Here is a 13,768-nt window from a genome sequence, read left to right on the forward strand (position 1 = left end):
CACTGATAAAATGATTTCTATGAACAATAGATCGTAGGCGGCCATAACTTAGTGGGTAGAGAGGCCATCTGGGACAGAAGGTCCCCGGTTTGTGCCCCGGCCCCGGTCTATATGTCAAATTGTCACTGAGCAAGACGGTTGACCCCTAAAGGTAGCTGCACACTACACCAGAACAACCAGAGTCTGTTTGTTTGTTCCCTTTGTTTGCTGTGCTTGCTGTGTTTTTTGTTGTTTTGAATGTTATCTGTGCTGCTGCATTGTCTGAAGGAAGCCAAACAAAAACATGTTTTGCTCTTATGTACCTGTACACAAGAAGTAACAATAAAGTACAACCTTGAAACCTTGAACAAAAAAGAAAAAAACTGTCAGAGACTTCATCTCTGCTATAGAGCGCCGAAGTCCTGATGTCACTCGCTCATCCCCTGGTTCACGGAAGTAATTTCTCAATGGAGAATAACATGGAGTCATCTTAAAATCATCTCATATAAGCATTGTGGTCCAAAAATAGTGTCTCTGCGAAATTGTCGGGGAGGTGGCTCTGTGTCGTTTACGACCGTCAGTCACTCATATTTGATACCGTCTGTTTCTAGCGAAAATGTAACTAATTCAGCAGCAGTAACATTAGCTTTTTCTCTCAGTCAGTTGATTCTTCATATCCATATGAGTGAAACGGCCGGGACGACATGTTTATTTTTCAAACACAGTTCTTATATGAGGCGATCTAAAATCCTCCTATGGGGATTACAATGCAAATAAAAAGTACATGAACCTGTGGCCCTCTACAGACTACCGATATTGACGTCAGACTTCGGTGCTCTAGCCTATAATTACAATACCGGTGATACTCAAACTTTTTAATTTCAATGACCACCATAACTTGGTTCCATTTGTACACTCAAAGTTACAGACCTGCAAGGGTCCATTTGGAATGCCCTACAGGAATAATTAAAGGGATATTTCACTTTCAAGAAAACTTTTGGTTATTTCATCATCTACTCCGTCTTATGTGAACACTCCAGACAGTTTTTAAGTTGCTTGATTCAGTATTTAGTTATTTGATATTCATTTTAGCTGCCCCACCCCCATCCTATACCAACCCATTTGTAACTTCAAATTCCATTTTAACCATGATAGATTCATCAAAAACACCCATCTTTTTTCTGGTGACTGATATTGTCCTTCTAATATGTGAGAGGGCAGTGGTTTTTCATTTATGGTTTTAATTTATTTTTTATACATTTGTTTATATTCTTTAGTCTCCTCCGTGCTCCAGGGGGTCCTCATTCTTTTCCAAAAACAATTATTAAAAAGAAATGAACAGTGAATGAAAAACCCACGGCCCCCTCACGCATTACGACAAATATCAGTCACCAGATAAAAGACGGGTATTTTCGATGAATCTATCATGGTTAAAGTGGAGTTTGAAGTTAAAATGGGTTTGTATAGGAAGGGGGCGGGGCAGCTAAATTAATATTAAATATCTAAATGCTGAATCAAGCAACTTAAAAACTCTCTGGGGTGTTCTGAAAAATGACCAAAGGTTTTTTGAAAGTGAAATATCCCTTTAAAGGGAACCGCTATAGGAATCAGACTGTTATGACGAAGATCCTATCCACCTGTTTCGGCAGGAATGTACTGTGGCTCCTAGTGTGCTTCACTTCCTTCAGCCAGTGTTGCCATGTCTGCTTATTATAAGCAACATTTGGCTTGTTTTTCTGTAAAGTCGCTTGCAAATATTGGTAGTTGCTGGTTGTTTTTTTTTGGGCTTGTTTGTAAGTACTACAGTAATTGCTTATTTGGGCTTGCTTCCTAATGTTGTTTAAACCAGTGGTTCCCACATTTCTTCATGTTAAGGAACACCATATGTAATTGTCCACGGACATCCATCTGAAAATATTTTGTGCCAGGGACCCGCATACAAGATTTGTGTTGTTGATATCTTTAAAAAAATATTCAAAATTTTTCAATTTATTCTCAATATTTTAGAAAATAACAGATGTACAACCTCACAACATGTCACTGTGAGCTTGTAGATCTGTTATTTTCATTTGTGCTTTTTTTCATAGACCTGGCCGCTTTTTTCTCTTCAACACTGTTCACAGCAGCAACAGGAAGAAGAGGTTATGCACACACAAAACGCAAAGGCTTATGGGACACTGGAAATAGGATCCCAACCCTAGTTCTGATCCCGCCAAGGGCCCCAGCCAAAACTCTGAATGACGTCACGTTGTAGTTCTGATCCCGCCAAGGGTCCCAGCCAAAACTCTGAATGACATCACGTTGTAGTTTTGGCCCCGCAGAACCAAACACATTTTGCCTGTTCTGATTTAATATGCATTGTTTAACTGCTCCCAGAGTGCTGTACTTATACTGCTCCTAATATTTAAGAATGGGTAAATGCAGATTACAAATTGCATGTATGTGCAAATGAAGGAGCGGGGACCAATTATTAGATGTGAATCTGTAAATGTAACAATAATATTGGACCCAGTCCATTTTCATCATATAGTGCTGTTGCACTGATCTGCAAGCTCATTGCAATGTGACATGGCTGTATATCAGCTAATTTTGCAGTTTTGGAACATTTAAATCAACACTTTTAACTGTGCATTCACACTCAGGCTACTGTGCATTCATACTCCGGCTTGGTGCATGACTTCATGCTATCCGCTCTGTGTGACAATCAACCAGCTCTTCCATGGCTGCATGACATGTCAGTCTACCATACAGCATGGTGTCATTGACCTGTGTGAATATCAGAGTTGTGACAAGTTGTCTTTGTCTTCTCTGTCTGTCTCTCTCTCTCTCTCTCTCTCTCTCTCTCTCTCTCTCTCTCTCTCTCTCTCTCTCTCTCTCATGAATGCAGTGTGTTAGAGAGCAGTCATTCTTATATGGGGCCTTTGGCACAAACTTTTCATTTGGAGGTCTGTGGCCAAATTTGTACCAATTTGGGGGTCCTTGACATGAAAAGGTTTGAGAACTACTGCGTTAGAGGCTGGATATCAGATGATGGTCATGGAAGTCCATGGCTACTGGGATTAGGAGCCATGGGAGGGATTACTGTAAATGTCAACATAATGTCATGAGCTGTGTTAGAAGGTCAAACGTTCAAACGGTGCTCAGTGGCGACCAGTTAATAGATCAGGTATAATGTAAATGTTTGTGGTTCTCTCGATGACATAGTCTGACACTTGAATAGTAAAAGATCTGTTGATCAATGTGTGTTAATTAATTTACACTTTCAGGGTTAAATTGATGCTGGATATTACTGTGTAGATTTTGGAGGGTGCAAAGTCATTATTTAATATTAGGTGTTAGGTACTTAAACGTATTTCATTTTAGGGGATTTTATCAAACGTTTTGAGTGAAGGGACACAGGAGGAGAGTTGATTAGTGCCAGGGCTCTTGCTAACCACATGCTTATGTGGTTACTAGTGCATCAACCACCTCAATTTCAAATTTCTTTACTATGAATCTGTGATCAATCTGTGAATTTAGATATGGAGTGAAATTTGATTCAGTCTTACGGCAGATGAATGGAATAACTGCTCCATACCCTGGCCTGCTCACTAAACAAGGTCCATTAAACCAGTCATCTATCCAGAGGGGGGCACTGTTATTAGCTCTGCCAATTAGAGTTTGTTACAAATACCAGTAGCTGTTCTCATGTTGAATCAAATTGGTTACACAGTTACACAACGTCTTGTAAATTATGAGATTGATACATATCTGTGTTATTTTGTGGTGGTTATTGAGATATGGAACTTGGACTGAGACATCTTAACTGTACTTTTCAAATTCAAATGTTTGTTTAATGGTCATTGACGTTCTGTACGGTAATGCCTTTTTTGGCATTACCGTATGTCTTTGTCAGTTAATACACTGATAAATTATCACACTCAATTCCAATTGTGAAGTATCTGGCTAAAAACACGCTTTCAACAAAAGGAGGAAATTCTAACAATGTCCGAACTACAGCTAAGCTAAGACAACAGATCTATGGCCGTCTGTAAAGTAGTATCCTTCCCGACATCGCCAATGGAAGAGTAGGGAGACCACTTCCAACCACTGCAGATTGATTCATTAAAATAAGTAGCTTTAATGTGTACGGTATATATTTATAATTGAACTGTTTGCATGTGAAAGTAATAGAAACTGTGACTCATTAGGTCTGAGGCCACCTGTGCCTGCTAATGAATCACATTGGCCTTATATTCCGGCACATCAAAACATGGCCACGTCAGCCGCGGCCATCATCAAATGGAGCCGGACCGTCATCTGCCTGCCATTGTTCAGCGCATGTCATGCTCTGTTTCTCATGCTGGAAACCCATTTGAGCTTGACTAATGCAGCAGTGCAGACACAGCAGTAAAGAGGTGGGGGTGGCAGGGCTCACTGCTTACTCTGTGGATGGTTTCTATACCGAGGTCACTGAGCTCTGTATTTACTAATTTGCTTTAGAGCACACCAGGGAGTCAGGGACCCTTTTTCTTTTCATGATTGCCCCATAAAGGGAGAGATATTGTACAGAAAAGCATGGGATCTTGTTCAGAGATTTAAGTCTTTCTCCTGGACAGTTAAGTATTTCATGGCTTATTGATAAGCTGGACTGGTGTATCAATAACCACTAGGGTCAAACCAGACAGAATTTGCCCTCGATTAAATTCTCACATTGGAAAACGACATTCAACATTTTTGCCTTTGTTCTGCTGTGCAGTTATCATTTCTTTCATTGCATCTGCCTCCCCCCACCCTGCTCTCCCTCTCTCTTTTTATCTCTCTCTCCCCCTCTCTCCATTTTCTCTTTTTGTGAGTGTACTTGTTGCCCGAGGTCAGTTTGTCACAGAGAACACAAGCTTTTCTCACATGGCCATAGCGATTCAATGATTGGAGTATACAAACAAGCAGATCGGGCAGAGATGACATCTAGCCCCATCAGCCCACACCCGCCCCTCCCCCTTCCACTCTGTGCCCTTCTCCAACCTACAGACATGGACACGGCATGAGAAATGTCCTTGCTCTCTCACTTTGTCATACACTCTCTTTCAGTGTCTGTCTCTCACTCACTGCAGCAGTGAGTGACCCCCCCCCCCCACACACACACACACACACACACACACACACATGAGGTGGCTTACACAAGCCACTGCCCTGGGAATCCCAGCTCATTATCCTGCACCCCTCGGACGCAGTTCACTGTAAATTAGGACACCAAACGAGGCAGCCTTGTTAAGAACCCACAGATACACTCATTAGCATCAGCAACTTACCTCATTGGAGCCTGTATCAGCATTGTCTCACACCAAAATATCATGTCCTGTCGTTCCTCTGCACCGACTGGAAGATTTAGGATTAATGTCAGCTGTGGCTTTCCGCTCAGCCCAGTTGGTTGAGATATGGCACCGATTGATCAGTAGTGAGGGAAAGATGTGCCCCTTAATGTAGCTATATCTATAAATGCACCAAGCCTCTGTACGTTTGTATGTCTGTAATCCACGTAACTCGAGAACCGTTCGCCCCACCGACTTCAAATTCAACACACGCGTTCCACACCCCCACAGGGCAGTGCAGTGCCCGGTGTCGAGTCGGTCGGACCCACGGTTGTCCAGAACCACCACAAAAAGGCTCTGCCCGGGATCTGGACAGGGCCCCTGCCCAGGCTCCATATATGGAGCTGGCCTGTTCTGACATCACAAATATGTTCTGACATCTGCATAGGCTCCATATTTGGGCATGCCTGACAAAGAACTCCACATATGGGCATATAAGGGACACAACTGGGTGGGGCATGCATTTTCAACTTGCATCATTCCATATATATCAAATTTGTATGATTTTCTTTTGTTTTTGTTTTAGCATTCAGACAGCCAGCAATGGATTAAAGGCTCCCAAAAAAGTCTCTGTGACACCTCTAGTCTGCATTCAAAGATTTTCCTAGAATCTTTGTCATTGGTCCAAACCTTTTCTGCCAGAAAATCAGCCAACCAATCAGGAAGTGGACAGTCAAATTCATGCATGTTCCTCATCTTTGAAGGCAGACTGCGGACCCTATAGATGTCACAGAGACTACACCCATGTGAAGTGAGGGGCGCTAATATATTAAAGTCTAACTCATGTTGATTAGGTGATGTAATGGTGATGTAAAACAAACTGTGCCAACACAAACATTAAAGGCCATTAACAATAAAGAGACAATATGACGTAATGAGGGACAATATGACGTACATTTTCCCTTCATTGTCAATGGCGTTTTTGAGGGGCGCTAGCCCCTCCTATATACAGGTTTAATGTTTGTTTTTAGTTCAATGTTTGTTTTAAAAACGCCATTGACAATGAAGGGAAAATTTACATCATATATTAGCGCCCCTCACTTCACACGGGTGTTATTTTTAAAACAAACATTGAACTAAAAACAAACCTAAAAAGGCATTAAAATTTGATATATTATTACTTATTTCCTTTTTTCATTGTGTTGAGGAAATAAAGGCCTTGTTTGGTAAGGGGCTGTGTGGCTGACTGTTGCTATGTCACAGCTTGAGCAACCATAGTGGTTCTGTTTTTCTGTCATTTAGTTTCGAGTTTTCAAAAGACACTTGATTGTTCACCTTATCTCTTCTTGTGTGTAAGGTTTTCTGAAGCGCAGCTGTATTAACGTCACACTTCCAAAAAGGCTTATTTGTTCGGTACGTCTGTCATTGTCTTCCGTCAATCCATAACAGCAATTTTCTTCATTCGTCCCATTCCCCAAAGAACAACGTATTGTATCTTACTGTGAATGTGTATTGATGGATATGGGACTGATGTTAAGAGTTTTTCTTTTGTACCTGCAGTCTATTCTGATCGAGCATGGTCTCTCGTCTGTCTGTCAGCTTGGGCTTTTCGGTTGGCCGTGGTGAGATTGAAACATTTGTGACCCTGTGCAGACGTGTCATATTGTTATTGCTCTGGAGAGCCCTCAGTTGGTATTGACTTTTCTCTCCACTTAATGTGGCAATGTTTGTCCCCCTTACTACCTCCAAAGTGTCTTTTTCTTGCCCTCCTTGCATGCTGTTTAGAAGTCTGTCAGTAGCATGCTTCCACTGAATGATTGATCCTGCATGCTGTCACTGCTGGTAAGCCTTTAGACTTTGTCGTACGATTGTGTAGTTCAATAGTTTTCTTTTTTTTGTTTTCATTATTTGATTTTTTTGTCAGTCATGAGGTGTCAATATGAGATACAAAACTAAAAGTACAAGCAATTTCTGACATTGACTGGCTACACAAATTCACACTAGATACTGGCATACACATGGTACATAATGTACATATATAAGTGACAAATTAAAGGTAAAAACAGAATAATGAGTGGAGAAGCATATAACAAATACAGGTGTACTGCATTAATACAATTAAGCAATTAAAATTCTATCATTTTCTGTCGCATGCATAAAAATGCTGAGCAGACTCTGCTGACTTTGATTTTGGATCAAGATGATGATAAAAAACGATCAAAGTAACTACAGAACAGGGTAGGTCATTAGGACACGACTCCAACTCCCATTATATCCTGCATGTCTACCTTTTCTTTTACCTGGTTTATTATCAAAAATGATCCAAGAATAATATTTAAAAGCTCTGCGCGATCACCTTTATCCTATATTGAAAAACACCTTTGTCCTTATGGGAGTGATCTCTTTCAATGCCCCCATTCACAGGGCAATGAATGGGTTGTTGAATATCTCTGCTGTCGGGAAAAAACCACCTAACTCCAAAATGTTCATTTTTCAGAAAAAAATCTTTCTCAGGAAATGACGAAAACCTTATATTTTTTAAAACAAAGCAATTCTGCCTCATCAAAGTTAGTGTTGTGACTTTATATATTGTCAATTACTTGCATGAGAGGGGGAGAGGTGGTGGAGTTAGCTGATTTTAGCAGACAGTTTGAGGGTAAAGAGATTTTGTCTGAAGTGCTTTTTACTACTTTTCATTGATTTAATATTTTTCTAACCAACACATCTAGATGTAAAGGGTGTTCAATAGCACTGATTTATGCAAATAAATCAAAAACCTCAAAAATGGAGTTAGGAGGTTTCTTCCCGACAGCAACGATATGAAAATGATCTGAATCATATATGGCCTTCAAAGTCACCAGAAAGCAGAAAGCACGTCCTTTCATCATCATTAAAACACCAAATAAGGGAATATCCTTTGTTAGAAGGGTGTTCCATCCCTCCATGTGAGTTCCATAGACTTCATTGCAACTGTTCTCGTGCACGTGGTGGCCCAACACTTTACCAAGAGCGTGTATTAGTTTTTTCCCATTCATTTGTCACATGCATACACATATACATAATAAATATCCTTTAAAGACTAACATAACGGGAACGTATACGTTGTGTCACGGTCGCACGGCAAAGTATAAAAAGCCTCACACTGTTCCTCCATAGTTCACCTTCACCCTGATCTTCTCCTCCCCAGGACCCAGACATTCTCTTCTTCCGCGGTTACAGCTAAAGCGGGAACTAATCAAAGGAAGTCAACCACTCTATCACATTACTGAGTACCCATCATGCCCTCATTGTTTTACTAGAATGTCTTTCCATGTATGTCCGACTCCACATAGACTTGTTTGTTTATAATTTCATATGCTTTTTATGTACACAACTACACACCCACCATGGTTATTGTATAATGGTATTCCTAACAATGGTCCAAAACCTTATTTGAGTTATTACTCGATGTGTACAGGGATGGAAACTTGACTAGTACACTAGACTTGTAGTCTAGTATGATGTATCCGTGACAAAAACAACATAGCCACATGTAAAAGAAGACAGGTTTGACAGGCAGCTCATTGGACAATACTCAAACCTGTAACAGAAGGTGACATGTGGAGGGTTCCACAGAGTTCCACACAGCATTGTCCTTTTACATACTGTATTAAAAAAAAATCGATGAAGAAAAAAAACTATCCAACATCTCTAGCCCGGAAAACCTTTTGTCCCATTCTTATCACTCATCACTAGGAGACCAGTCACTGAGAAAGATGATTTTTTTTCCAGCATTCTTTCTTTTATATGGGTTGCATGCAGGGGAGGAATTTCAGGGAGGCCACAAAAGGCCAGGCTATCGTTGCCCCTCAGTGGCCTTAGTTGCCCCTCAGTTTGGCCTTGTGCCCCTCAGTTTGGCCTTGTGCCCCTCAGTGGCCTTAGTTGCCCCTCAGTTTGGCATTGTGCCCCTCAAAAAATGGGATCCCCTGAGGCCACAGTGGCCTTAATGCCCCAGCTGTCTGTACCACTTTCTCCATGTCTCTTTCTTGTCAATACAGTTGGGTGCCACCGATATTGTCCCTTATCATTTGACCCATTTAGGCCTGACCTCAAAATTTAAAAAAATCCATCTAAATCCTTCAGTTTGCTGAAATAAATATTTTCACGATTTTTCAAAAATTCAGTTAAGTATTTCAATTGACTAAAATCTTGTTTGATTTGATGGCCTTCCTGCTTTATTTGTGCCCTCAAACAATTGACAACACCAAATTCCAGACCTTGCACATTTATATGTGACAAGGTCAGAAGCCATTCACAATGTGTAAGTGTCCCACTCCTCTGTGAAGCATTTTGCTTATCAATACAAACCAGGAATGTGTAGTCCCACTCCCTGGTACTGTACATTCCATGGTTTATAGTGTCTCTTCTTGTAGGAAAAGCCAGTCTTTTATTGTGTACTGGTCAGTAAAATAAAAATCATCAAAAATTATCTTCAATCTATATTCAGGGAACCAATATAGGAAGTCATTCGTTCAGACACTCTTCAGTGTCAGTGGGCAGAAATTGTTTGTGGACAATGTTTTCGTTTTTAGTTAACATTTGAAGTCACACTGTGCACCATGGGCTACATTCCTGCGATTGCATTCATCTACAGTAAAATAAATGGCCTCCACGACAGTAATATTTCAAATCCTCATTTGTAGCTCTCTAACTGTGGTATAGGCCTATCTCACAGCCCGCTTTCCACGCCCACTTCCGGTAGATAGTGGTGTCATTTAACATTAGCATTTACACGTTCTTTTCTCTGGAGAATCTAAGTACATTTTCTAATGTAAAAATGTGACAGACCAATATTATTATGAAGCAAACAAGATGGTAAATCAGCTCGAACAGATAGAACAAACCTTACCTTGAGAAAACAAAAGTTGTAGACTTCTTAAATAACCTCTGTTAACATGTAGTGTCTATGGAGTGACGTCACGCTATCACCACTAGCCCCGAAAGGGGGCGTAAAAAGGGGGCGGACGAAATTCTGTGAGATAGGCTTATTGCACTAATAATGCATCCACTATTACAGCACCACCGTCCACCAATCTACTACACACAGTCTTCAAGTTCCATCCCTGATTGTGCATCCAAGTTCCATGTATATATACTGTACTTGAGTTAGTCTACTCTGGACATTGTGAAAATGTCTCTAATGTCATCAGTCACTTGATAAATTGACATCAAGCATTGCTATGACCTTGGATTTTAAAAGCCATCCATTCTGGAGAGTGATCAAGTGGGTCGTGTTCCTGGCTTCATCCAGCTGCTGCCTTGGTACCTCATGAGTGCATTTGTTGTTTGTTGACCTCACCAGACTGTTCAAATGAATCGTCTGTGGTAAACAATGGTGCTGATCTAAGATGCTTGCTCTAAAGCTCCACCAAGTTCAGTAGCAGGTTGCTTTAGGTATCTATTATTGCTGTATGACCACCACTGCATCTTGAACAAATGCAGCTTACAAACAAGCACTTGTTATATGGTCCAACGATTACCACTAAATATGTACTGTATATTTCCCGGACAGTTTCTTTTCTTGAATTGTCTTTTAAAGTTTGTTACCATGACCCCTGAAAGGTTACTATGGGAATATGCTTCTAGTTATATAAGTTACGTGACTTGTGCTCTGTGTCCATAGAGGGTTGTGAATAAATTCTGGCAAGCAGCCAACATATTTTGTCTTACTGTATATATTGTACTGCACAAAAACCTTTGGAGTTATGAATGTATAGGGTTGTCGGTTATATGTATTCATTTATACTAGGTTCATAGGTTATAAATATTCATTCAGATGTTCAAAGATCATGGGTATTCATTCAGAGGACGTTCACTTCATACATGAGGTTATGGGTTCATTCACAGGTTCATAGGCTATAAGTACTAATTTAAGGTTCATACATGTAGCGATGTAGGTTATATGTAGCTATTCATTAGATGGTTCATAGGTTATATAAGCATTCAGAGGTTCATACTGTACATGTAGATTATAGTTTTCTTTCTTTTCAAAATCTTTTTATTCAGGTTTTTCGACAATAGCCCAGGGGCAAGTATTAGACAGACACATAAAATATAAAAATAAAACTCAATCCCCTATCCCACCCTCCCCCCACCCACAATCCCAAGGAGTAGATTATAGTTTTGCAGCTATTCATTGCTTTGAATCACATCAGGCTGCTTCATTTATTCAGAATGGTTACACACATCTTTATTGTCACATGCTTACAATTGCTGTGGCAACATTGCAGGCAGCACAAATATCTTGGTGCGTTAAAACAGTACAAATATAAAAAGAAGAAAAACAACACAAATGCACAACTGTAGATTTTGAGTCTGTAGCCCTCTGTGTAATCTATGTATATATTTCACATAATATACGTACAGTATACTCACTGTATGTTACTGTTGGGACCTTTTCTGTATTCCTCCATTATTTAGTATACAGTATATACGTCACTCCAACAGGCTGGCATTTTCTTAAGGGACGCAACACAACGACACCCTAGGCTGATTTAGTAGTGTAAAAGCATGGCTGGCTACCATCACTGTGTACACAGTGATGTAAGCAACACAGATGCAGCTAATCAAATTAATAATGGGTGTGTTAGAATTTGCGTGTGTCAATACTGTCTACCATGCTTGCATATTGGCATGCCCTTGGCGTCTGGACATATACCTATGAAATTATAACACTCGTTCATTTGTCTGATGCACCTGCTTACTAGTCTCGTGTTTTAAATCTATAGTTTTCCACTTGAAGTGGAAAATAAACTACAAAATCAACTTCAGAATGTTGGAATAGTATGCCTGCCAATGCAAGTGCCAATGTGGCCAAAGTTTATTAGTTTATTTAGTTTATAAGTTATTGAGGAAACTTTTTCGACCATTGTACAATTCTATTATACTGACAAACCGGAAACAAGTATAAGAAATGCCTGAAAAGAGACTACAGTTGAAGCCAGCTGACTAAAGCTGGTACATTCACAACATTGATTAATGTCGTCTGTCCTTGTATAAATGTACTTGCACTGTTAACTAAATAAAGGAGTGGTTGAACAATATACTGTATTACCCATCTATTGACTGGTGAAAACGGTGACATGGCTTAAAAGATGTATTATTAGACTGAAAGCAGGCTAGCTTGTGTAGAACAATAGTAGACTATGACATGAATCCTGTGCTATCAGCATGATGCACAAATGCACCATCTATACCAGGCATTAAACTCTATATATCCTCTGTAATTGACAGATTACTTCTAATTAGTTACAAAGTGTGCTTTTCTCTCACCAGAGGAAATACTTTATTTTAGACCCCCAGTTACGCTGTTGTTTATTACTGTGCTAGCCTCACACAGATGCACAATTCATCAACAGGTGTGGCAGGAAATGTTTCTTTTTTTTCTGCAGAAGGATGTCTGTGTGGAAGCCACAATGTTGGAGAACAAAAGTCGCTTATAAGAGCCATTCAGCCTCTAGAGGACTTCCTCATGGGCTGCTCTTGCCCAGCAGAGGACAGAGCGAAAAAGAAAACAGAAGCCTTGATGCAACAGTTCATGCAGCAAGCCACACATAATATATAAGGACTAAACAGGTTTATTTTTATTTCATAAACACTGGTATTTTACCACATTGGAATAGCTATGAGACAGCCAAGGCTTTTAATTCAACCTTGAAACCCCAAATATTTTGATTTGTTCTAGTATACATTTTTGTATTTGTTGAACTGTCAGTTTAGTTTACTTTCATACAATATATCACAGCTAATCTAGACTGAACACTGTCTATATTATGTATGGTCTATACATGAGGTGTTGCGTATTTGTAAAACAATGAAAACAGAATTTCTGGAAATTATTTAATGGTGTAAGTGTAAGAGACAGCATAGACAATGGCGTCAAGGAAGTAGATTGGGTCTAATTTTGATCAGAAGCCATGGCACTTTGATCTTTAATGGATTTCCTTACTTTAGCCTAATTTACTCTTATTTTTTCTATTTTATATCTTTTTTTGTGTGGTATTCTCAGCTTTCACTTGAGTTGGGCTACCTGGCCCTGCTTTCAGCGATATGGTTTTTTATTTTAATACCATGTTCCTGTTCCCTTGAAGGATGTTTTATGTAAAACATGCTTTTTGTACCCTGGATAGACATTCAATCAACATTAGCCTTGGTATTTTAATAACTATTGGTCTTGCTTTGTGGATGTTATAATGGAAGACAATTGGACTAACCGATTTTTCTTTTCTTTTCTCAATAAACTGGTGTTAAGAACGTGCACGCTTCTGGAAAAGGAGATTTCTTAAAATCGAATTTGATGGTTTGCTTTGCAATTTCCCTTGATAATCTATTGAGAACTTCAGTGACAGATATTTTTCCCATAGACTAGTAAACATTCTTCAATAGCTAACTGAAATTATAGACTACGGCAACAAAGATACAAATTGTTCTGATTGATTCAAAACATTAACTATCACAGA

At 39.7% G+C, this 13,768-nt stretch overlaps 1 protein-coding gene across 2 annotated transcripts in view; it reads left to right on the plus strand.

Annotated features, from left to right (window-relative positions):
- Positions 1–13,560, plus strand: part of ppm1aa (protein phosphatase, Mg2+/Mn2+ dependent, 1Aa) — a 32,001-nt gene extending 18,441 nt beyond the window's left edge. The window contains exon 6 of one of the 2 annotated variants that reach the window (XM_079528120.1): positions 12,701–13,560. In XM_079528120.1, coding sequence (XP_079384246.1) covers positions 12,701–12,751 — 51 coding nt within the window. In that variant the 3' untranslated portion in view covers positions 12,752–13,560. Of the gene's footprint in view, positions 1–8,457; positions 8,522–12,700 lie in introns of those variants that run through there. The other variant, XM_079528121.1, reaches the window with a different exon arrangement.
- Positions 13,561–13,768: the final 208 nt, after the last annotated feature.

The sequence above is a fragment of the Electrona antarctica genome, assembly GCF_951216825.1.
Source record: "Electrona antarctica genome assembly, chromosome: 18".
Classification (NCBI taxonomy): Eukaryota; Metazoa; Chordata; class Actinopteri; order Myctophiformes; family Myctophidae; genus Electrona; species Electrona antarctica.